Source organism: Balaenoptera physalus, assembly GCF_965194825.1.
Source record: "Balaenoptera physalus genome assembly, chromosome: 14".
NCBI lineage: Eukaryota > Metazoa > Chordata > Mammalia > Artiodactyla > Balaenopteridae > Balaenoptera > Balaenoptera physalus.
Genome location: NC_138893.1, coordinates 6,741,953 through 6,768,952, shown reverse-complemented (window position 1 = coordinate 6,768,952; position 27,000 = coordinate 6,741,953). Strand labels below are relative to the sequence as shown.

Below are 27,000 nucleotides of genomic sequence, written 5' to 3'. Positions count from 1 at the left end.
TTTCACACAGTCGATGACTGTCTGACTGAGACCTGCTTTCCCCCATCTCCTGCTTCTGTGTCTCTCACATTCCACTCCTTCCTTCTGGGATTCACTCACTTCTTCCTTAAATACATCCTTCCTCACTTTCAGTGAGAGCCTGAGAGAGGCGAACTCTCTTAGTCTTTTTTATCTGAAAATGTTCTTATTTTGCTTTTATTCTTGAGTGATAGTTTAGGGAGAAAAATATACAGATGTTTTCTGTGATGCTTCCCTTGACATGAAGATGTCTTTGCTTTGTGTTCCTCCCTGAATTGTGACTGCTGACTGGGCTGCTGTTTGGTCTCACTGTGGTCTGCCTTCCCTGCTCTGTGGTAAAGCCTTCAATTATCTTTAGTATTCTACAATCCATTACTGTAGGGTGAGGTTCAAGTTTGTTTTTATTTTTCCTGCTCAGGACTGGAATCTGAAAATCCATGTTTTACAGTAATTCTAAAAGTCTTCAAATCCTGTGTCTTTAACACTCCTCCCATTTCTCATCGTAAAATCCCAGGGAATATTAAACTCTTTCTTTCTACACTTCATCTGTCTCACTGTGCTTGCCCTGTTTTTATTTTCCATTAGTTTATCTCTCTGCAGCATTCGGGTTCACTAATTCTCTCTTCAACCCCGGTTAACTTGCTGTCTAATCCACCCAGTAGTGTTCATATTTCCATGGCAGTGTTTTTCTAGTTTTAGAATTTTTTTTTATCTTGTTTTGTTTTTCTAATTTTCCTGGTATTTTTTTTCATGGTGTGTTATTCACTTATGATTCCAATGCAATCTTTTAGGTCTTTAACCAATTTACAGTAATTTCTTTTATAGTTTTATCAAATTACCTATTTCATGAAGGTGTTGGGGTTCTAATCCTCCCATTTGTAGTCTCTGCTTACTGTTGTTCATGGTGAGATCAGGGCATGTTTTGGTGATAGCGATTCCTTCTGGCTTTGGGGTTTTGACGTATACATGTTTTTTTCTCATGTTAAGGACATTTCTAACTATTGCCATTTTTGTTGTGTTATTTTGGTTTTTAATTAGAAAAGGATATTGAATTTTCTTAAGTGCATTTTCAGGCCCTATGGAGGTGAACATATAGAATTCTTCTTAAATATCAATTCTTTCATGTTCCCCCTGACACAAAGACTTCACTTACCACCCTAGTTAAAACAAAACATCCCCCACTGCCCACCTCCAGCCTCTTCTTCTGTTTACTTATATCCATAGCACTTACAATCAGACACTGGCTGCTTGAATCACAGGCTGTCTTATTCCACTTAGGTTGCTGTAACAAATACCACAGACTGGGTGGCATATAAACAACAGAAATTTATTTCTCAGAGTTTTAGATGCTGAGAAATCCAAGATCAAGGCACCTACAGATTCTGTGTCTGCTGAGGGCCCACTTTCTGGTTCATAGGTGGTCCTTTTTTTTGCTGGGTCCTCACAGATCAGAAGTGGAAAGGGGACCCTTTCTGGCCTCTTTTACGGGGGCACTCATCCCATTCATGTGGGTGCTGCCTTCTGACCTCATCACCTCCCACAGGCCCCACCTCCTAACATCATCACCTTTGAGGCTAAGATTCCAGCATATGAATGTGGGGGACATAAATATCCAGTCCACAGCACAGGCCTAGTGATTTTCCCCTCAGGAGGGTCTCTTTCTTGCTCACCCAGAGCCCAGACAGTAAAGCTTCCTCAGTGAGTAGAATGTTTCTAGTCACCCTTCTGTTAGGGGCACCGTCCACCAGCAGACCTGGCTTTCTGTGTGTGTCCATCCCTGATCCCTGCCTCCTCTCCCATCAAAAGGCAGTGAAACTCAGTCCCTCACCTGGCTCCGTGGACCAGTAGCAGGAACTTCACCCTGACAGCTGAAACATTGGGTCACAAACTTTTACCCGGTTTTCCCTTCTCTCTTCACTCCCAGGGCCTTTCCCTTTTCTCTCTTCTGAGCTGGGCCAGGCCATCCCATGTGTTTGCTCTACATCTTGCCCGGACCGGGAGCTGCCACATCCCTATCAGTTGCAATCTACCTTGTTAACAATGGGAACATGTCTAGGCCTTGAGCAGAAAGTAGCCTTTTGTGGGGTTTTTTTGTAATGTAGTTTTAAAAAATGTAATGTAGTTTTTTTCTGTATATAAAAAATTAAGTCCGTTCTCCATTGTTTTCTTTTGAAGTACCGTTTTAAAAATAAAATATATTTAGGAATTCTGGGAAGTTGGTGTGATCATGGAGGCATAGTTTTTATGTTCCAGAATCTGCATATAAACACAGAGCATAAGACATTAAAACCGAAACCCATGGGCAATATTTACAACGAGACTAGATGACAAGGTATCCCCCTGTTACTGCAAAATACAACTGGGTGGACAACAGCCATTAGACCTGCTCAACATCACCCTAAGTGTGGGGAAAGCAGAAGGAAGCAACCGTGTAGCTGGACACATGAGGGCCCTGCGCATGCTCAGTACAGAGGCAGAGCGAGCCTGCGCGCGCCCCTTCCCAGGAGAGCCCCACGCATGCGTGGTGCAGGGACCAAAGGAGGAACCACAGCAGAGCTTTAAGCTTGTGCCATGCAAGAGCCTGGCCAGGAGCTGCAGCTGAGACTGGGAGAAACTTGGTTTACTCCACCAGTTAGTGAGGCAGAGGTCTAAGGTAAGGCATGAATGTCTTTGAATTCTCACACTGAGCCGCCATGGCTCCTTTGGGACTGGATTATGCATGCACAGCAACTGCTGGGAGCGCTCTCAAATTAAGTAGGATGGGAACAGTAAAGACAAAGGACAGAGAAGCTCCAACTCCGTGCTTGGACCAGGGTGAGGTGAGAAAGGCACTGGCCTCGGGCACAAAATTTCAGGGGCACCAACAACTCAGTAATCAAGATGAATGAGACTTTAATGCAATAATTATTCAAAAACTAAATTCAGTGTCAAAAAGTCCTTGATGAACAAAATATCAAACTTTGAAATAAAAGACAGAATCATTAAAAGTCCCATATTGAATCATATTGGAGCTGGAGGCAAAAAGAAAAGTCAGTAATACTGACCCTGTCTTCATTATAGTGTTTCAGGAGAGTGTTCCAGGAGGCCTCCTTGAGGAATCTACTGAAGAACCAGCTTCAGAAACCACAGTAACTAAAGAGACATTGCAATAAGGATTAGTGTGAACTGTAAATATATAGTTACTTCTAGAATTAAGATTAAAGGCGGGTTAAAAAGAAGAGGTTATACTATGTAATTGATACAGATTTGGGTCCTTGGACTCTTTAATCACAGAAATTGATAAGAGGCCGGAGGAGGAATTCAGGCAAGCCTTTATTGGGACTAGTGCTGGAGCACAAGGGAGCGAAAACAAGTAACAGGTGCCCTTGTTCACTCTTCTGGAGGGGCAGGCTACTTCCTTAAATGGAGTGAGGGTGGGGGCAGGACTGGTGGGTCAGACTGAGGTGTGGCTTCGGTGGCCTGCCCACCCCCTTGGTGGTGCTGTGTGAATGGATCATGTGCAGTACCCTGCTTTTGCTCCTGGCACCTCAGAAGCAGCAGTTGGTTTGTGGCCCTTAGTATCTTACTGTTCCCAATTGCCCCCAACTGGCATGCATGCAGCTATTTTTAGTCCCTTATAGTTGCATACTATTCAGTTGCTGGAGGAGACGTTTGCCCAGGTACAAGTACACGCGTACAGGTAGAGGATCCCAGGTCCCAGACTATCTCAATGGCTTTATGTTCTGAGAATGTAGATATGGTACAAACAAAAAATGGGGAGGGGAAGGAGAGAATTTCATGCAAAAAAAGTTTTAACTCTTTTCAGAAGTCACAGCTTGTTCTGATATTGTACTGTTCCTAGGATATCATAGTTTTTTTTTTTTTGAGGTATAGTTGACATATAATATTATGTTAGTTTCAGCTGTACAACGTAAGGATTCATTATTTGTATATATTGTGAAATAATCACCATGGTAAGTCTAGTTGAGATCTGTCAAGATACATAGGTACAAAAATTTTTTTCTTTTATGAGAATTTTTAAGGTTTGCTTTCTTAGCAGTTTTCACATATGCAATATAATATTAACTATGGTCACCATGCTGTTTCTTACATCTCCATGACTTATTTATGTTATATTATAGCTGGAGGTTAGTACCTTTTCACCTTCACCCATTTCACCCCACCCACCTCTTGTCTCTGCAACTCCAATCTGTTCTCTTATCTAAGATTTTTGTTTTCAAGATTCCACATATAAATGAGATCATGCAGTATTTCTTTTTCTCTGTGTTATTTCACTTAGGATAGTGCCCTCAAGATTCTTCCATGTTGTCACATGGCAAGATTTCATTCTTTTATTTGGCTGAATAATATTCCATTGTATATCTGTACAACTATTTCTTCATCCATTCATCCATCAGTGGACACTTGTGTTGTTTCATATCTTGTCTATTGTAAATAATGCTGCAGTGAGCATAAGGATGCATATATCTTTTCAAATTACTGTTTTCCTTGCATCAGAAGAGGGATTGCTGGGTCGAATGGTAGTTCCACTTTTAATTTTTTGAGGAAACTCCATACTTTTTTCCACAGTGACTGCACCAGTTTACATTCCCAGCAACAGTGCAGAAGGGTTGCCTTGTCTCAAAACCCTCTCCAACACCTGCAATTTCTTGTCTTTTTTGATAATAGTCATTCTAATAGGTGTAAGGTGACATTTCATTGTGGTTTTGGTTAGCATTTCCCTGATAATTAGTGATGCTCAGCATTTTTCATACCTATTGGCCACCTGTATATCTTTTTTGGAAAAATGTTTATTCAGTTCTTCAGCCCATTTTTTAAATCAGAGTTCTTGTTTGTTTGTTTGCTATTGAGTGGTATGAGTTCTTTATATATTTTGGATATTAACCACTTATCAGATATATGAATTGCATATATTTTCTCCCAGTTGGGATAGACCGTTTCATTTTGTTGATGGTTTTCTTTGTCATGCAGAAGCTTTTTAGTTTGATGTAGTCCTACTTGTTTATTTTTGCTTTTGTTTCCTTTGCTTTTGGAGTCAGATCCAAAAAAATCAACAAGACTGAGTTCAAGGAGCTTAGAAAAATGCTGAATAAAGTTGGAGATAGCAGGCATCCTTATTTTTGTCCTACTTTTAAGTTGAACACTGTCCATATTAGCTGTAATATTTGCTGTAGGTATTTGTAAAAATACTTTTTTAAAAAGGCAAACATATAGGCATGAAGAATACATAGTGGTTGCCAGAAGTTAAGAGTGCTGAGAGGTTTTTTATTTCAAAAGGGTATGAAGCAGTTTGGGGTGGGCAGTAATGAAACAGTTCTGTATTTTGACTGAAGTGGTGGTTACACAGATCTGTGCACGTGTCAGAACTCATAAAACTACCAAATAAAATGAACTTCTGTGTATATATATATACATTTTAAATTTAAAAATTTTAAATCTCAGTAATGATATCTTACATGTTTTTACATAAACATTTACATTTCTTTCAATTCTCATAATCAACTTTTTCAAACACGTATTATTCATTTGAATTTTCTTTTTTTATTATATTGCTGCTTAGTTCTGTAGCCCATTTTAAGTTTTTTCCTTCTATTGATTTAAAGATCTTATTAAGTAATACATCTTTTCTTTTATATAGTAAAGATATAATTTCCTGGTTTCTTTGCTTTTAACATCTTTTAAAAACTAGAACTGAGTTGTTTGCTATTTTTTATAATAAAATGTATCACATTAAATTTATGGGTTTCTTTCTGTCACAACTTCTCATCTCAATTTATTTTCTTTTACTAACTTAGTGGTTTACTTTAAACATTTCAAACCTTGAATCCATGTGAACTGTATCACATGTGATCTATGGATATAAACTTTATTCCCAATTGTTGGGAATGACTTGATGTTTGGAATACTTCATTCTTTCCCTCATTGTTTTGAAATGCTACGTTTATTATACTACATTTAAAAAACATTCTTAATCATGGCTGTTGTATTACCATGAAGCAGATGCCAAACTATTTTGAATAACTGAGCTATTATTATACGTATTGATATTTCTTAGGCAATTTTCTCCTTTTTGAAATGGTTTCTGGCTGTTAATTTAGATTTATTTTTATTCCAGATGAAGTTGAGAATGCTTTTGTAAAGTACACAATACTTTAAATAAAGTCAAGGAGAAAAAAGTACATGCAAAAATTTGTTGAGATTCTTATTGGAATTTTGTGCAAAATTTTTGAATCTTTCTGTGAAAGGGTATATCTCCCTTTATTCAAATAATTTTAATGTCACAAATGAAAATGTTTATATAAATGTTTTCTTTTGGATTGTGTCTTATCTACAATTTTCCTTTATTGCTTTCATGATTTTAATGAACTGGATTTCTTGTCCGCCCCTCCTCCGCTTTTTAATTCCTGAACAAATCGCTGTTGATGGCACATATTATTCTTTTATTAATGGGGTCTATTTCCCAGTATTTAAAAAAAAGTGAAATTGACATACAAGTTCCCTTTCCTTGACAGCTCTGTGTGTAAATTTGCATTCTGGCTGCACAGAGAACTCAGCTGTAATCCATAACTTTTGGGGGAGTCCCTGACCGGCTTAAAGCTTAGGGAACTTAAAGCTCCAAACTTCCCACTGCTAGGTAAGGCTGCTCTCTCAGCCAATCCCGAGCCGCCAGTCGCGGAGGCTCAAGGGAAACAGACTTCTGACGTTCGGCGCAGACTGTCTGGCCCTGCGTGCGGGCCATCTGCGCATGCCTAGAGCCACCTTTGGCCTCTGCACTTCCGCCTCTGTGCACTGCAGCCTTTACTTCTGTTTTCCTCAGGCCTTGCGTGGGAAGCGGTTACGGGGCTGGCGAGTCTATGCGCTCTTCTAGGGCCAGTGCTACACGACGAGGGAGAGGCGGGTGAGCCCGGGAGGGTTGGGTGAGGGCCGACGGGAGCCCTCGGTTTGGAGGGCGGGAGGGAGAAGGTCGGTGCCCGGTGGTGGGGAGGAGCTCCGCGGACCCCCGGGACGGCGTGAAGCTGGCGTCTCAGTCAGGAAAATGAGTCAAAGCCCCTGCTTGACTAGCCCCAACGCTCAGCGGGCGGTGCTGTCCGAGAGGCCCCCTTTTTCAGGGCGCAGGAGGAGGGCTTAATACGCATGCGTGACGGGTGCAGCGAGCCCCCCGGGGTAGGTGGGCGGTGCTGCGGGGAGAACGCGCGAGGCTGAGTAATACAATAGTTAGCTTTGTACACATACCCATGCCTATGGTTCTCCATTTATGCTTTTTGGATTCCGAACTGCTCTTCAGTCATGTCCATCCCTTCATCTTGATAAACGTTGTCTCTCTGTTCTCCCTGCCCTAACATTCAGGAAGGATGTTCAAGAATTATCCGGTTTTTGTATCATGTGATAGAATTTCTCTTTTTTTTGTTTCTTAAGATTAGTGCCTTGTTCAGATCAGTTAGTGGCGAAGACTAAAAGATCCGACTCCTAAGCCAGTACTGTTTACTTTTCCATACAACTAAAAGCAGTTTTTTTATGAAAGATCCTTTTGAGAAACAGCAACAAAGATAAATTAAAACACGCGTCTTTCCTTAAAGCACTGCTTTTTATAGCCTTGTGTGGAGTCACTAACCAAAGGTTTAGTAATATTAGTGGGGCAATTGATAAACAGCTTAGTTTTGAGTTTTATTATTTTTCTTTAGTCTTGAGTGTTTTTTTTTAACAACAGCTTTGGTGAAGAGTTAATGTTCCTTCATAATGTGTTTTTTAATTCGTTTTAACCAATTTTATCATTTAAACTTTTTTTGTGAACACCAGGGGAGATTTAAACTGTTAAAATATCCTTAGGAGGTAAATACCTAACTCAGAACAATTTTATACCCAAGAGCTACCTGATTATATTAGAGTCATATTAGGTAGGTGGTCTTCCACCATCTGTCTCCCTGACTCTTCTGAAGGTCAAAGGGACATTGAGGTTTTTCCTTATCTAGTGGTGTGTTTAGCTTTATAGGGAAGGAGAATTCAGGAGCTGCCACACAGGCCAGATCTTTCATGACCCCAGTCCTCCTCTTCTAACCCAGCGTATCTTGAAAGTTGTCTACATTTTTCCAAGAACAGCAGAAAATGAATAAATCCCAGGTAAGTTTGTTCATTCATTCCTTTATTTAACAATGGATTTTGTGAGATTTGTAAGAGTCCATACGTTAAGATGGAAAATTAGTTATAGATAAAAATCAAACTTAATAGAAAATGTAAAGTTCACAGATCAATAGCAGGACCAAATTGGCTTACAGATATATACTGATCATTATATAATGTATAGTTTCTAAGTTAATTTCTAAGTTGACCTGCAGATACGTTTCTGATGACCATGGCAGAAAGGGAGACACTGTATCTTGGATACAGACAGTTTCCTTTCAAGACATAAAGACATATCTTCTTACTGGAAGATATCCTTCTTCGTGTTAACATAGGGACACATAGTGAGTAACCTTCCAGGGACTCACATAGTGAGTAACCTTCCCGGAAATGAGTGCCTCAAATCATTCCTTACTGGGAGTAAAAGGGTCCAAGAGAGGGTTCAAATAATCAGTTTTATGATAGTCTTATTAATTTTGGTATAAAACTTAGTGTGTTTAGATGAATAAATGGCCTGCACGCCTATTACAAAATTATTTTATCTTAGCCCAGCTGTGTGTACAAGTCCTGCAGCAGATGGTTCAAAGTTAAAGTCTCTGGTAAATGTTTCTGAGCTTCTCAGTCAAATTTCATCCCGTAGCATTCTGTCTTGGTTCTTCTCCACTTCAGAATCTATTCAGGTAAAGGTCACCAGTGACTTAATTATAGTTGCCTTCCTTGAACAACTGCTACATTACCCTACTGACTACTCTCTCCTGGAAAGTCTCCTTTGTCCACTTCTGATATCACTCTTCTGATGGCTTTTTCCTGGCATCTTCCTCATTATGCCCCACAGTTCAGTTCTGAGTCTAGTTCCAAGTTCTACTGGTCTTCTTATTTTACCCCTTGTATGTACATTGGAAAAATATATAGTTAGCTGAACAATACTGTATATTGTTTTGGGTGCTTTTTAAAAATATGTAAATTATTTTAACATATGTATGATACACATTTTTCTCCCAATTCACTAATAATTTGAGATCTATCCATATGTAGTTTATTTTATTCCTTTTAAAGTTATATTTTCCTGTTCTAGGTATTTTATTGGTAGACATTTAGATAATTTCCATTTTTCAGTAATATAAACAGTGCTGCTATGAATATCCGTGTCATTCTCTCTGCACAAATACAAGTGTATCTCCAGACTCTAAAGCAGTGCTTCTCAAAGTGAGGTTCTTTGGCCAGAAGCAGCAGCAGCACCTGGAAACTTGTTTGAAATGCAGATTCTCATGCCCTATCTCAAAGGTACTGGAAAGAAATTCAGGGGTGAGGCTCAGCAGTCTGTTTTAACAAGGTGTTCATGTGATGCTGATACCTGCTGAGTTTAAGAATCACTGCTCTAGTGTTCTATGATAAGTATTTTTGAGTTATAGGATATAAGGATTTCTAATTTTTCTATGTACATTGTTATTCATTAGCAGGCTACTTTTCTTCCCTCCTCACCAGATATAAAAGTTATTTCCTCAGTAATGGGTGAAAAACTTCACTGTTTAATTTTGTGACTGATTACTGAGGTTGTGCAGTTTTCATAAATTTATGGCTTTTCAGTTTGTTTTCTTCCACTGAGTTTTGTAAGCATTCCGTATGTATTCTAAATGTAATCTTTCGTTATAATTTTACTAATTATCTTTCCTCAATATGTTTTGTGTCTTTTAATTTAATGGTATATTTTCTGTAACTTTTATATTGTGATACAATCCTCCTGTGCTTTCTATTTATTTTTGGCTGCATTGGGTCTTTGTTGCTACACGCGGTCTTTCTCTAGTTGCAGCAAGCGGGGGCTACTCTTTGTTGAGGTGCGCAGGCTTCTCTCAGCTGTGGCTTCTCTTGTTGCAGAGCAGGGGTTCTAGGCACACGGACTTCAGTAGCTGTGGCACGCTGGCTCAGTAGTTGTGGCTCACGGGCTCTAGAGTTCAGGCTCTGTAATTGTGGCTCACGGGCTTAGCTGCTCCGCGGCGTGTGGGATCTTCCAGGACCAGGGCTCGAACCTGTGTCCCCTGCATTGGCAGGCAGACTCTTTTTTTTTTTTTAATTAATTAATTAATTATTGCCTGCATTGGGTCTTCGTTGCTGCACGAGGGTTTTCTCTAGTTGCGGCGAGCGGGGGCTACTCTTCGTTGTGGTGTGCGGGCTTCTCATTGCGGTGGCTTCTCCTGTGGAGCACGGGCTCTAGGTGCACGTGTTTCAGTAGCTGTGGCATGCGGACTCAGTAGTTGTGGCTTGCAGGCTCTAAAGCACAGCCTCAGTAGTTGTAGCTCACGTGGCATGCGGGATCTTCCTGGACCAGGACTCGAACCCATGTCCCCTGCTTTGGCAGGTGGATTCTTAAGCCCTGTGCCACCAGGGAAGTCCCTGCTTTCTATTTTTCATTCTGTTTTCTTTACCCCAAGGGCCTAATGAAATTTTTCTTTATTTTGTCTAAAAATACCAAGCATGTTTTTAAAAAAAATATGTAGTATCTTAATCCATCTGGAGTTTAAAAAATATATATGTGTGTGTGTGTGTGTTTGTGTGTATGTATATATGTAATGTGATTAAAGGACCTAATTTTATTTTGTCTGTCTGTGAAGAAAAAGCAGCACAATAAAAGGATAACACTTCCTGACCAAGCACCAACAAAACAGATTTGAGTGGGAGTCCCTGCCATATTTCTTCATTATGCATGCTGCTGGCTTGGACTGGGTAGACTTTGTCATGTTCACAAAGTATTCACTGAGTCTTATTAAGAATGAGAGTTTAATTTTTCCAAATGCTTTCTTAACATTTTATGGGGGATATTTCCACATTTCTTAATAACTAATCTTTGTGTTCTGAAACAAGGCCCACTAGGTCAAAAAGCATTATTCTTTTAATGATCTGAATAATTCTGTTCATCAGTATTTTTTCCATAAACTTGTCTGTACTGTTATTATTTTTAAAATGTTTAATCTGTTGCTTTTTATTTCTAACAGTTTTTCATTTGTGACTAATTTTTATTACAGATATGTATTTATTAGTCTTTCAAGGAACCAGCTTTTGGCTTCATTGATCTATAATTTTCATTAACTTCTACTTTTACCTTTGTTCCTTGCTTCAGCTGTCTTTGGTTATAGGCTATTTTTTCCAACTTTTTGTTGAAGATGAGTTTATTTTAAAGCTTTTAAGCGTATGCATTTAAAGATGTAATTACCCTCTGTGTACCACTTTAACTACAAAATCCAGGTATCAATATGTAGTGCTTTTTTTTTTATATGCAGGCTTCAGTTTCTATTCTCATGCCTTCTTTGATCAATAAATTAAAGTGTATCTTAGTTTTTAATAAATCTTATTTCTATATGTATAGCAGGTTTATAGAAAAGTCACAGATCTTAACTATAGAACTCAATAAATTATTACAAATCCATTGCCCATGTAACTAACACATAGGTCAAAACAGATATTACTAGCACTCCTGAAGCTTCTCTTGTGCCCCTCTCACCATCCCAATACCTCCCTGGTGATTCATTTACATATAATCTGTGGCTTTAATGGAGAAGTTCAGTAGTGAAGTGACAGAGACCATTGGGCCCTCAAAGCCTAAAATATTTACTGTCTGACTGTTTACAAAGAAAAGTTTGCCAATTTCTAGATTAGTTTATTAAGTTTGTTAGTGTAGGTGTTATTTGTGTCCTGTTTAAAATTAATTTTCCTACTTCAAAGTCATGGGGTTAATCTCCTTTGTTATTTTAAAAATATTTATTGTTTTGGCTTTCACACTTATGCCTGTTTTAATGGAATTGATGTTCACTTTTGTATGTGGAAGACATCAGGTTACTTTTTTCCCCATGCAATTTATCTATAATCATTTTTGAAAAATGATTTAACCCACTGTTTTGTATCTTAAAAACTGTGTAAAAAGAAAATTCTCTGTGTGATGTCAGATCTTTGAAGTTTGTTGAAATCTGCTTTGTGTCCCAGACTGTCGTCAATTTTGGTACAAAAGGTCTGTGTAAACTTGAAAAGTATATATATTCTGCAATTTAGGGGGCATTTTTTCGTTTATCTTTAGCTGCTTTTAAGTTTTTCCATTTATCTTCAGTCTTTCTCATAGTTTTCAGTTCCCTGTTGAAGTCATCCATCTTGCCATCTTTTTTTCCTTCATTATTTTAACCACAGATTAAACAGATTGTTAAGTCTGTGTCAGGTAATTCCAACACCTGAAACTCCCATGTGTCTAACTTAAGCTTGAGTTTTTGGAAAAAATATACTAAGTTATTCATTCAGCAAATATTTTTTGAACTTTAGTTCAAAATTATAGACTGTTTTTAAGTGTTTGGAAAACATAGTGGAAACAAAATAATTTGCTTTACTGAAACCTAGTTGGAACCTGGAGTGTTCTGGTTGGACATGCTGAATTACTACTCTCTTAATAGACTGGTGTGAATTGAGATTGCCGAAGTTTTATTTACAATTTTGTATCAGAATTAAATATGACCTGTTCTTGACCAGTATTTTGTTTTGGAATTAAGTATGTGATAGTTATGTATTTTCCTGTGGCATGGGCTGTTTAAATTACATGGGTTGTCATTTTATTTATTGCTGGCTAGACTTTTAATTCTAAAAACATCTGGCACTGGTGGTTTTTTTATGGTAGATCTTTAAGATCTTCAGTTGATTTTTTTTTTAAATAAATTTACTGATTTATATTTATTTATTTTATTTTTAGCTGTGTTGGGTCTTCGTTGATATGCGCAGGCTTTCTCTAGTTGCGGTGAGAGGGGGCTACTCTTCATTGCGGTGTGCGGGCTTCTCATTGTCATGACCTCTGTTGTTGCAGAGCACGGGCTCTAGGCGCGCAGGCCTCAGTAGTTGTGGCATGTAGGCTCAGTAGTTGTGGCTTGCGGGCTCTAGAGCTCAGGCTTAGTAGTTGTGGCGCACAGGCTTAGTTGCTCCACGGCATGTGGGATCTTCCCAGGCCAGGGCTCAAACCCATGTCCCTTGAACTGGCAGGCGGATTCTTAACTACTGCGCCACCAGGGAAGCCCTTCAATTGATTATTAAATCATATTTCTGGCTTTTGATCTTTAGACTAATTTTCCATCTATTTCTAAATCAATTTTGGTAGTTTCTTAAAGTTTCTAAAGAAAACATCTGTATCCTCTGGGATTTCATATGACATTTTCTTTTGTTTTCCTACCTCCTGTATTTTCATGGATATGTGAGTGTGTCTTAATCATAGTATCTTTATACTTAACAGTAGTTTTTTCCTTATGTTATTGGCCTTTATGATATCTGGTGCCAAAAAGAAAACTACCCAAATTACAGTAGGTCCCCTACATACGAACCTTGAAGTTGCAAACTTTCAAAGATGCAAATGTGTGTTCGCATGTCCAGTCATGTAAGTTAGTTCACATGTCTAGCTTACATTGTCACGTGTAGCTTGCCCTCCGTCTCCTATTGCTGACTATCCTTCAGCTCTACTATTTCCCACCTCCTCTCCCTCCTCCAGTCAGTAACTCTTCTTGCCTGTTCACTCAGTGCCAGCCCCTGGATGGCAGCTGTTGTACTGTACTACTGTACTTTTCAAAGGACTGTACTGTAAGATTAAAAATGTTTTATTTTTTGTGTTTGTTTCTTTATGTATTATTTGTGTGAAAAGTATTATAAACCTATTACAGTACAGTACTATATAGCCAATTGTGTTAGTTGGGTTCCTAGGCTATCTTTATTGGACTTACAAACAAATTGGACTTACGAACGTGCTCTCAGAACAGAACTCGTTCATATGTAGGGGACTTAGTGTATTTCTCTTCTTGGAGAATCATCTTTGCTCATTTAATTCTTTTGGCCCTCAGTGTTACCTTATCTCATGTAAATATAGCCAAACCTACTTTTATTTTACTTATATTTTCTGCAGCATGTTTGATTTTTGCCCATCATTTCATTTTCAAATTTTCATGTTCTTTTCTTACAAATAACCTGTGGCAGGTTTTGTTTTTCAAGTCAGGTATGTCTGTCATCGATAAGAAATTTAGCACATTCATATGCCATCTTATAGCTTAGTTGCTGTTTTTGCTATTTAGTTTAATGTATATCTTAGTATGACATCATTGATATTTTTTATGTTCTTTATATTATATTTTTTGTCACACTTTCTGGTTCTTTATGCACTGCTAGTCACATTTATTTTCTTTTTTTTCTAATTTGGTAGATTGCTGCTTTTTGGTTCTGATTACCAACACATTAGTAACTGTTGTAATTGAATCTGTATTTCTTTATTAACATATGTATGTTAAATAATACTTTCTCATTAAGATCTTTTGATTTTCCATTGCTCGTCTTTCATCTAAGCTAGAGAAGAACTTCAGAAAAATTTTGTATTTCCATGTCACTCCTAAAAAAGTGCCTTGATTTTGTTTTGATATTTCATAATTTTTTGTTTCGGGCTATTTGTTTCACGAACAGTGTATCAGTTTTATTTCAGAGACTTTCAGTCAAACGGATGTTATAAATTCCAAAAAATATTTGTATTTTTTTCCTCAGTTAATTGAAGTAAAGTGTACATAACTTAAGTGTCAAACTTAAGTATCCCATGAGATTCCCTGGTGCTCCAAGTTTCTCATTATTCTGACTTCTGTTATTGTTGATTACTTTTGCTTCTGTGTCTGGCTTTCACTAGATATAGTTTCTGTGAGATTCATTCTTTTTGCTAAGTATATCTATTTCTTTTTATTGCTGTATAGTATTCTACTGTATGACTATGCTACCGTTTATTTCTCCATCGTATTGGTGGGCATTTGGGCTCTCTCTAGGTTTTGGTATTATAAACAAAACTGCTGTGAACATTTTCTACAGGCCTTTGGTTAAGAAAAACACACATGTTGGGTGTATAACTAGGGGAGCAATTACTATATATGGCTTGAGAAGAAAGTCTCAAATGTTTTTCCAACGTGTATATGTTTACTTATACTCCCACTAGCAAGGTATGAAGGTTTCAGTTGCTTCATGTTCTTGCCAATATCTCCATTTGGTGTTTTCTGACTTTTTTGTTTTAGACATCTAAGTGTGTATAGTGGTATGTCATTGTGGTTATCATGTGAGAGTAAGATAGGGTGTAGGCAGTAGATAGGGGCATGAGGGAACTTCTGGATTTAAGGTAAAGTTTTGTTTCTTGACCTGGATTCTGGTTAAGTGGGTGTGTTCACTGTGAAAATTCATTGAGCCATTTGTACACTTAAGTACCTTGTGCATTGTTTTTGTGTATATATTATACTTCAATAAAAATTACAAAAATCACAAAGAAAGAGGTGACAATGACAAATTAAGTTATCTAAAGAAGTCTGAAGAATAACATTAAGCCTAAAACGAGGAGTCAGAATAAGATTACTTATTTTATACATGGGGATTAGGTCAAAAAATATAATTGTATCAACAAATATAATTATACCAATAAATATAATTATATCGTACATATTTCAGGTGTACAATGTGATGATATGATATGCATATATATTGTGGGATGATAACCAGGATCAAGATAATTGACACATCCATCACCTCACATAGTTAACTCTTTTTTTTTGATGGTGAGAATGCTTGAGATACACTCTCAGCAAATTTCAAGTATACAATACTGTATAATTAATTATAGTCACCATACTGTACATTAGATCCTCTGAAGTTATAATAACTGAAATTTTATACCTTTTGACTTACATCATTCCATTTCCCCATTCCCCCAGCCCTTGGCAACCCCCGGCAACCCCCATTTCATTCTCTTTCTATGAAATTGGCTTTTATTGTTGTTTTTGTTGTTATTTTTATATTCCACATATAAGTGCTACCAGTAGTAGTTTTCTTTCATTGTCTGACTTATTTCACTTAGTATAAGTCCAGCCACATTGTTTCCAGTGGCAGAATTTCCTTCTTTTTATCGCTGAATAGTATTCCATTGTATATATTCATTACATTTTCATTATTCATTCATATGTTGATGGACCACTTAGGCTGTTTCCATGTTTTGGCTATTGTAAATAATGCTGCAGTGAACATGAGGGTGCAGATATCTCTTTGGGATAGTGATTTTGTTTCTTTTGGGTTTATACCCAGAAGTGGAATTGCTTGATCATATAGTAGTTTTATTTTAAATTTTTTGAGGAGCCACTATAGTGTCCTCCATAGTGGCTGCACCAGTTTACATTCCTACCAGCAGTGCACAAGGCTTCCCTTGTCTCTACATCCTTGCCAGCATTTGTTATTTCTTGTCTTTCTGATGATAGCCTTTTTAAGGTGTGAGGTGATATCTCCTTGTGATTTTGTTTGCATTTGATGATTAGTGATGTTGAACACCTGTTCATATACCTGTTAGCCATTCATATGTCTTTGGAAAAATGCTTATTGAGGTCCTTTAACCATTTTTCAATTGGATTATTTGCTTTTTTGCTTTTGAGTTGTATGAGTTCTTTTTAGATTTTGGATATTAACCCATTATCAGAAACATGTTTTAATATTTTCTCCCTTTCTGTAGGTTGCCTTTTCAGTTTCTTGATTGTTTCCTTTGCTGTGCAGAGGCTCTTACGTTTGATGTAGTTCTACTAGTTTATTTTAGCTTTTGTTGCCTGTGCTTTTGGTGTCTTATCCAAGAATCATTGCCAAGAACCATGTCAAGGAGCTTCTTCCCTATGTTTTCTTCAGGGGTTTTATGGTATCAGGTCTTATGTATAAGTCTTTGACCTATTTCAAGTTAATTGTTGTGAGTGGTATAAGATCAGGGTCCAGTTTTATTCTTTTGCATGTGGATATCCAGTTTCCCCAACACCAGTTACTGCAGAGACTGTCCTTTCCCCATTGTGTATTATTGGCACCCTGTCAAAAATCAGTTGACTACATAAGTGTGGGTTTATGTCTGGGCTCTTTGTTCCACTTGACCACAGCTATTTTTATCACAGATAAGTCTCCCTTTCCCTGAAATTAATATTCACTTAATGTAACTTAATTGGTTCTTTATTCATTCTTCCAGAAACCATTTATGAATATTTATTATGTGTCCTATTGTGTGCCAGAGGCTGAGGATTCTAAGAAGAATGAGATATATATTTATAACTCCTTATAAGGAGAAACTCTTAGAATTATGTAGGGCATTAAAACAAACACATAATTTTTGTATTATTACAAGTCCTACAATAGAGATGTAAACAAAATCCTGTTTTGTTTTCCTTAGGATTTTTTTCTGGTCAAAAATAAAAAGAAAGAAAACGTGGGCCTTTCAAGCTTAAGATAACTGTTTTTTACATTGAGTGATTTAACCTATTTTCATTTATTGTTGTTTGGTTTTAGTCCTTCCATCCCACGGTATATTTATTTGTACTTTTTCTTGTTGGTTGTTCATTACATGTTTTATTTTATTCTGTTTTGTTTTTTCGACACTGAGCTTACAATGCAATATTCTGTTTTAACATAAGATACCTAAACTTTATCATCTCTCTCCACCTTACCTCTTCATAAACTTATGTTACTTTACTTCTCACTCAGTGTACTCTCCCTCTTCAGATATTTAAGGAATCTCAGCCTTGGTACTCATGATACGTATCTGCATCAACAGATAAAAAGATTTTACTTACATGTTCTTTATTAGCAGCATAAGAAAATGTCACAGCTTCATATCTTTCCTTTCAGAAGGTATAAATTATCCTGTTGCAAACTCCTACAGCTGCTGGCTGTCACTTTACTAGCATCTTGTTATTGCTGCTTTTATGAATTCATTCACCATTTCATATATGCCATTTTCCTCCTTGTTTGCATTCTGGTTTTTTTGGTTTTGTTTTTTGCTATGTCATAATTCAGTAAAGTGTGTAAGGTGCATTCATCGTAACTGTATACTGCTTTTTTTAAAAAAATATCACATATATGTCCTAGTAACTACCAACTAGGTCAAGATATTTAACATTTCCAGCACCCCTTCAGGTTCCTTTATGACCTTTCCAATCTTTAACAACTTCCCTTCCCTTATGTGGCACTGTTCTGTCATTATTTGTTAATCTTGTCTGTTATTGAAACTTAGATGTATAGAATTAGTGTGTACACTTTTATATGAGGCTTTTTCATTCAATATATGTTAGATTCACCCATGTTGCTGCCTGTACCAGTAGTTTATTCCTTGTATTATTGCATAGTGTTCCACTGCATGAAAATACTACAATTTACTTACCCATTCTCCTTTTGAGAGGCATTTTTTCTTTTTATATCTAGTAGCTTTTTAGTTATAAAATTTTGTATTTTTTAGTTTTTACTATAGATATTACAGTTTGCGTTTGTGATGTTGTTATATGTAATGAATATTTATTTGGTGTTCCTTCAGAATTCCTTAACTTAGCTCCTAAAACTCTAATAATATCCCTAAGAGCTGTAGGGGCATCTGTTGTTATAATATTTAGTTTTTGTTCCCAGTTCCTGAAGTAGCTCCAGAGAAATTAAGGTGGAATTGGTGTCTTTTGTTGTTCATAACAAGCCACTTTCAACCACACCTGAGTTTGTGTTAATGAGGTGACTTTTGGAATGCCTCTAAGAATGAGGTACGGGTACCAGGAACACTAACCATGTGATTAGAGGGTTGGAACTCTCTGAGGAGGGGTGAGGGGCTGGAGGTTGAATTAGTTGCTAATGACCTGTGCTTTAATCTATCATGACTATATAATGAAACCTCCATAATAGTCCTTGAATTTATGGGATTCAGAGAGCTTCCAGGTTGTTGAACATGTGGAGGTACTGGGAGTGTGGCGAGCTCTGAGAGGGCATGGAAGTTCTGTATCCTTTTACCCATTCTTGCTTTGTGTATCTCTTCCTTCTGGGTGTTCCTGAGTTGTATCCTTTTATAATAAACCATTAATCTAGTAAGTAAATCATTTTCCTGTGTTCTGTGAGCCACTCTATCAAATTATTGAACCAAAAGAGGAGGGTGTGGGAACCTTGATTTATGTCCAGTGTGGTGAGATGTACAGGTGACAATCTGGATTTGCAATTCGTGTCTGAAGTGGGAGTGGTGTTGTGGGACTGAGCCTGGGATCTGACGCTATAGTGTCAGAGTTGAGTTAATTCCTTGGAGTGGGAAAAACTCCCACAAATTTGGTGACCTGAGTGGAATGAAACAGAGGAATTGAGCTTTTCCTCTACAGTTTTCTTATTTTTGTCTACTTTTATAGTGCTTTACCACTTGACAGACAATACAGGAATCTTAAAACAGTTTAAGCATCCTTTTACTAGTGTTTTGCTGTATTTTACTTTTGTGTTTGTCACAGATTCCAGAAGACATCACTTGTCGCTTCAAAGTCCATTTTCAGTTTTCTTTATTACTTCCCGAAGTTTTGTGCTTCCATCAGGTATCATTTTCCATAACTGTAGTATTTCTTGTCTGTGTGTACTGTTGATAACTTTTTCAACCCTTATGTGGAAAATATATTCATTTCAGAAGAATATTTTTGCTGGATTTGGAATTTTCTAGTGGCATTTTTCCTAGCTGCTTAAAATGACATTCCATTTTTGTTTTCTTATTTGCAAATGGCCTATTCAAATTTTTACCCAGTGTCTTCTCATTTTCATAGTTTCTGTTGAAGGGTTTGCTGTCAGTTTAGTTACCAAGATGACTTGCCTTTTTTTTCCTCGTTAATTTATAAAATGTCTTTCTTTATTGGGGATAGGACGTCTTTGTCAGGTATATGTATTCCAAGTGCCCTCTCCCACTCTCTGTGTTGAATTTTTATTCTCTTTCTGTCTTTTGATAGGGGTAGGTTCTTAATATTATAGTATTATTATATAATTTGTGTCCCGTTTAAGAAATCTTTGCCTATCCTGAGGTCATGAAGGTATTTCTTATGGCATTTTCTAAAATTTTTATTGTTTTTTCAAGTTTAGATCTATATACCGTCTAAAATATATTTCTCTTTGTACTTAAGATAGCAATAAATGTTCATTATATCAATAATTAAACTAGCATCATTTATTGAAATGATTGTCCTTCTGTTACCCTTGTCATAAATCAAGTGACATATATGTGTGGGTCTGTTTTTGGACTCTTCTTCCATTCTGTTGATATGAAAATTCTTATGCCAGTATCACACTGTTTTAATTATGGTATATTGATAATTATACGTGATAAATGATACTCTTTCTGGCTTAATTTTTTCTTCAAGATTGTTTTGTCGATTTTTACCCTTTGCATTTTCACATATTTCAAAATTAGCTTGTCTGGGATTTTGTTTGAAATTGCTATGAATTTGTACATCAGCATGGAGAGAATTGATATTTTTATAATATTATAATATTTTATAATATTGAGCCTGCCTATCCAGGAATTTGTTACATCCCTCCATTTATTTGGGTCTTCTTATTTTCCTTCATTTTATTTCTTGTAAAGATTTTCATATTTTTCTTGCTATTGTGAGTTGTACCTTTAAAAATTTAATTTTCTGAAATTTGCTATACTGAACTTGTATCTGGTTTCTAAAACTTTTATTTTAGATACTTTTATTTGGATTTTCTGTGTACTTGATTGTTGTACTATATTACTCTAAGAACTTCAGAAAAATGTTGAATAAAATTGGAGATAGTAGGTGTCTTTATCTTGCTCGTAATTTTAAGTGGGACACTTTCCATATTTTACCAGTAAGTGTGATATTTGCTGGGGGTATTTGTAAAAATCCTTTATCACATTGAGAAAATTCCTTTCTATTTCTAGTTTGCCAAGAGGTTTTTTTTTTTAAATCCTGCTTTTCTGTATTTACTGAGTTGGTCATATCATCATCTCTTAGGTTTAAAAACTATTCTTTCTTGTAGTTCTACCTTTCAGAAAATTCCATCGTGGTCTTCATGACCTGTTCTTTTTCTGTAAGCTAGTTAAAAAGTGATTTTCCCTCAGCTTCCAGTCTTTTTTATTTTTACTCTTAATTTTCTGAGAGCCTTCTGATTCATTCTTGATGACTTCAAACACTACTAAACTATTAATGTCTACCAAGTTCTTATTTTCATTCTACACCTCCAGTATTATGCTTCAGATTTATTATAGTTAAGACATATCTTGCTAAAATACAGTGCCCAATCTATTTTCTTCTAATGTTCCTGGCTTGCTTTGTGACTCTAGTATCTGTACAGCTGTTCATGCATATACCCTGAGAAAACATTTCCTTTTCTGCCAGTGAATTGCTGATCACATTCTGTTGCTGTCTATCTCCTTTCATCAGTGCTCTACTTGCATCCCAGTTTCTACGTTAGTAGTTTATGTCAATGGTGTTGTTTTGTCCTTTAGCTTTCCCTTCTCTTTTTTAAAAAAGAGAATTGGTTCTGAAATAAAAACCTGGTCACATACTTTCAGTTTATCCTTGAATCTCTTCTTTGGCTCCTCTTTCTCTGCAGCAGTGATCCCTCAAGTAGAGGCATGAACTCTGGATGATATCAAAAACAATACAATTGAATATTTTCTCTTATATGTTTTACAGACATTTCAAGTTCAGTAGTTCCAAAATCTTTCCTGTCTCATTTTCTACACATCCTAATTATTGTCTCTGAATTGAAGGATTGGAACCTAGAATATGTATTGTAGTGAAATAAAATATTAGACTTTTTTTACATTTTAAGTCTAAGAATAGAACTAAAGTTCATAATAAATCTATTGTTAGTTTATTTCTATAATTTATAAATATAAACTTCTGTAGTGTTCAAAAATATTCTTTAATGTGGAAAGTTATTACATACTTTGGAGACTGTTGGTCTGAAGTTACTCTGTAATCTGTTCCTTGAATACCTCCATGGCCCTTTTTCTTATCTCAACTCCTCCTCTGCTGTTTGCCTTTTTACTCATTTCCCGAAGATGTTAGAGGGCCCCTGCCTTTGCCTGTGCCCTGGCCCTGTGTTCATGAAGAACACAGTGTTACTCTTTATCCAACAGCTGCTGTTCCTCAGTGAAGCTCAAAATAGAACTAGCTTTGCTTCTCATTTACATTAATCTATTATGTGTGTACTCTAACAATAGTGCTTGTAACTTATTACTGCAAGTTTTCTTACCAGATTATATGCTTCTTGAATACAGGATGATTTTTAGTAATCTTAGTATTTCCAAGAACTAGCATAGTTCCAGATCCATTGTGGGGACTTGATAATTAATAATGCAATGGCAGAATATTTCTACTATGATTTCTCTTCGTCTCCCAGAGTATAAAGCAAAAGAAACATTCTGCAAACCAATTTGGTAATCTGTAAACAGTAATCATGGTAAGGATTTGTTTCCATACATCTTTTTCCATGTCACCTTAACTCTGAACATTTCAGATTGAACAGAAATTCCAGGGATCGGTATCATTTAAGGATGTGACTGTGGGCTTCACCCAAGAGGAGTGGCAGCACCTGGACCCAACTCAGAGGTCCCTGTACAGAGATGTGATGCTGGAGAACTACAGTAACCTTGTCTCAGTGGGTAAGGTCTGTTTATTATGTAATTCTAAATGGCATTTAAAAATTTTCTGTTAAACCCTAAGCCTCAATTAGGGTTAGATTAAATTATTAGATCCTCATGGTGGGATTAATGCACTTACAAAAACAGGAGGAGAAAAGGGATCTTTCTGCGTTCTCCACCATGTTGAGGACACAGCAAAAAGATAGCTATCTGCAAACCAGGAAGAGAGGCCTCACCAGATTCGGACCATGCTGGCACCTTGATTTCAGACTTCTCAGCCTCCAGACTGTGAGAAATAAATTTCTGTTGTTTAAGCCTCCTGGTCTGTGGTATTCTGTTATAACAGCCCGAACTGACTAAGGCATCAAGTAATAATAAATGCATGAGAATCTTAAATCAGACCCTCATCCTGGCCACAAATTTATAATGAAAAAAAATGCTTTTTATTAAGAAGCATATGGACATTCTGTAGAGTTTAATGATATTTAAGATTGGAAGTCAGGAGTCAATGTTTATTGGTCATTTCTGGGCACCAGGAAGACATTTGTATTTACTTCTCTAAGGAAATGTTCAGTGGCACTTTCATTGACCAGCTCTAGAAGCTTCCTCCTCTTTCAGAGGCCCTGAAGTCTAGGCCACCCGGTCCAAGTCCTAAATTATTTCACTTTGACAGGGTATTGTGTTACCAAACCAGAGGTGATCTTCAGGCTGGAGCAAGGAGAGGAGCCATGGGTATTGGAGGAAGAATTCCCAAGACAGAGCTTCGCAGGTGAGTTAATGTGTACTGAACAAATGAACATCAGGGAATTTAGTCCAGAGGTTAACAACTTTAAAATGTTTTTTGAAGAATATCACATTAGAGATTCTAATCTTCATAAGTGACTTAAAATACTGATTTTTTGAATCAAACCTCCAGATACCACTCTTACAAAAAATGTTCTCCTTTTGATTCACTTTTTGAATATTCATCATTCTTAAATTTGTCAGTAGTCCAGTTTTTGCCCATCTCATCTTTACTGTTGTTTTTCTTGGTTACTCTCATTCTCAAAGCATTTTCAGTTGCCCACCGTACTACCTCCATTGCTCTGCATTCCTGTTGTTTTTGGCCATTTTTTGACTTAAATAATTTTTGAGTACCTGCTATACTGTAAGAGCTGAGAGTGTAGTGTGAAAAAAATAATGTGTCTTAATGAGTTTACAGAAGTAGTGTTGTTAATGGCCATAGGTATGTGAAAAGATGCTCAACATCACTAGTCATTAGGGAAATGCAAATCAAAACCACAATGAGATATCACATCACACCAGTTAGAATGGTTAGCATCAAGAAAACAAGAGTTAAGATGTGTTGGCAAGGATGTGGAGAAAAGCGAACCCTTGTACACCGTTGGTTAAGATGTGAATTGGTTCAGCCACTTTGGAAAACAGTATGCAGGTTCTGCAAAAAATTAGAAATAGAACTAGAATATGACCCAGTATTTATACTTCTGGGTTGTATACCCCCCCAAAATGAAAACAGGATATTGAAGAGATATATGCATTCTGATGTTTATTGCACCATTATTCACAGTAGCCAGGGTATGGAAACAATCTTAGTGCCCATCAACAGATGAATGGATAAAAAAGATGTGATGTGTACAATATGTATACACGGTGGAATATTATCTAGCCATGAGAAAGGGAGGTCATCCTGCCATTTGCAATATGGATGGGTTTTGAACACATTATGCTAAGTGAGATAAGTCAGATAGAGAAAGACAGGTTACTATATGATATCACTTGTGGAGTCTGAAAAAGCCAAACTCTTAAAAACAAGAGAGTGATGTGGTGGTTACCAGAGGATGAAAGGTGAGGAAATAGGACATGCTATTTAAGGGTGCCAACTTGTAATCAGTAAATAAGTCTTAGAGATTTAATGAACAGTATAGTGAATAGAGGCAACAGTATGGTATTATAAGCATCATATTTGCTAAGAGAGTAGAACTTAAAGAGACTAGAACTTAATTCTTCCAACTACTAAAAAGAAATGATAATTATGTAACATGATAGTTGTGCTAATTATTGCTACAGTGGCAGTCACAGTATAACTTATATAAATTTGTCAAGGTAACATGTTGTACACCTTAAATTTATAAAGTTATATGTCAAATATATTTTAATTAAAAAAAAAGTAGTGTTTTGATTTACATTTCCCTGATGATTAGTGATGTTGAGCACCTTTTCATGTACTCCGTGGCCATCTGCATGTCTTCTTTGAAAAAATGTCTATTCATATCCTCTGCTCATTTTTAAATCAGATTTTATTTTGCTATTGAATTGTATGAGTTCTCTATGTATTTTAGATATTAACCCTTTATCAGATATATAGTTGTAAATATTTTCTCCTATCAGTAGGTTGCTTTTTCATTTTGTTGATGGTTTCCTTTTATGTGCTAAAGCTTTGAAGTTCGATGTAGTTCCACGTGTTTATTGTGCTTTTGTTGTCTTTGCTTTTGGTTTCAAATCCAAAAAAAAAATCGTTGCCAAGACCACTATCAAGGAGCTTATTAGTGCCTATATTTTCTTCTAGGAGTTTTATGGTTTCAGGTTTTATGTTCCCATCTTTAATTCATTTTGAGTTAGTTTTGCATGTGGCTATACAGTTTTCCCAACACCATTTATGGAAGAGACTGTCCTCTCCCTGTTGTAGATTCTTGGATCCTTTGTCTTAAATTAATTGATTATGTATGCATGGGTTTATTTTGGGACTCTCCGTTCTGTTGCATTGATCTATGTGTCTGTTTTTACGCCAGTACCATGCTGTTTGATTATTATAGCTTTGTATTATAGTTTGAAATCAGGACGTGTGATACTTCCAGCTTTGTTCTTTTTTCTCTAGATTGCTTTGGCTGTTTGGAGTCTTTTGTGGGTCCATAGAAATTTTAGGATTGTTTGTTCTATTTCTTTGAAAAATGCTGTTGAAATTTTGATAGGGATTGCTTTGAATCTGTAGATTGCATTGGGTCATATGAACATATTAATAATATAATTCTCTCAGTCCATGAGCATGGAATAACTTTCCATTTATTTTTGTCTTCTTCAGTTTCTTTTATCAGTGTCTTATAGTTTTCAATATGCAGGTCTTTTATCTCCTTGGTAAAATTTATTTTTAGGTATTTCACTGTTTTCGATGCAGTTTTAAATGGGATTGTTTTCTTACTTTCTCTTTCTGATAGTTTGTATTAATCTATAGAAACACAACAGATTTTTGTATGTTGATTTTGTATCCTCCAACTTTACTGAATTCATTTATTCTAAAAGTTTTTTGATGGAGTCTTTGGTGTTTTCTATGTGTAATATCATGTTATCTGTAAATAAGGACAGTTTTACTTCTTCCTTTCTCATTTGGATGACTTTTCTTTAAAATTAATTAATTAATTTATTTGGTTACACCAGGTCTTAGTTGCGGCAGGCAGGCTCCTTAGTTGCAGCTTGCCAGCTCCTTAGTTGTGGCACGTGGGCTCTGTAGTTGTGGCATGCAAACTCTTAGTTGTGGCATGCATGTGGGATGTAGTTCCCTGACCAGGGACTGAACCCAGGCCGCCTGCCTTGGGAGCATGCAGTCTTATCTTCCCTGGTGGGGAAGTCCCTGGATGGCTTTTATTACATTTTCTTGCCTAAGTCCTCTGACTAGGACTTCCAATACCATGTTCTGAATAGAAGTGTCAAGAATGGGCATCCTTGTCTTGTTCCTGATCTTACAGAAAAATCTTTCAGTTTTTTACCATTGAGTATGATTTTAGGAGTGGTCCTGTCATACATGGCCTGTATTATGTTGAGGTACATTTCCTCACTACCCACTTTGTTGAGAGTTTTGATCACGAATGAGTGTTGAATTTTGTCAGATTTTTTTTTTCCATCTATTGAGATGATCATTGATCTTTATCCTTTCCTAATATGATGTATATCACATTGATTTCCAGATGTTGACTCATCCTTTCATTCCTGGAATAAATTCCACTTCATCGTGGTGTATGCTGCCTTTAGTGGATTGTTGAATTTGATTTGCTAATATTTTGTTGAGGATTTTTGTGTCTGTCTTCATCAGGGATATTAGCTTGTAATTTTCTTTTCTTCTGGTGTCTTTGTCAGGTTTTAGTAACAGGGTAATGCTGGCGTTCTAAAATGAATTTGGAAGTGTCCCTCCCTATTAATTTTTTGGAAGAGTTTGAGAAAGATTGGTAATAATTCTTTAAGTGTTTGTTAGAATACACCAGTGAAGCTGTCTGGTCCTAGCCTTTTGTTTGCTGGGAGTTTTTTTGATTATTGATTCAAACTTCTTACTAGTAATTGGCCTGTTAAGATTTTTAATTTCTCCCTGATTCAGTGTTGGTAGGTTGTATATTTCTAGGAATTTATTCCTTCTAGTTGTGAAATTTATTGTGGTATAG

At 36.6% G+C, this 27,000-nt stretch overlaps 1 protein-coding gene across 1 annotated transcript in view; it reads left to right on the top strand.

The window, feature by feature from the left end:
- LOC309642901 (uncharacterized protein) overlaps positions 1-27,000 on the top strand; it is a 61,073-nt gene that overhangs the window by 3,485 nt on the left and 30,588 nt on the right. The window contains exons 2-6 of the mRNA XM_082424965.1: positions 1,751-6,916; positions 8,001-8,136; positions 19,428-19,508; positions 22,450-22,594; positions 23,247-23,342. Of these exons, the coding sequence (XP_082281091.1) occupies positions 8,122-8,136; positions 19,428-19,508; positions 22,450-22,594; positions 23,247-23,342 (337 nt within the window). The 5' untranslated portion in view covers positions 1,751-6,916; positions 8,001-8,121. The remainder of the gene's footprint in view (positions 1-1,750; positions 6,917-8,000; positions 8,137-19,427; positions 19,509-22,449; positions 22,595-23,246; positions 23,343-27,000) is intronic.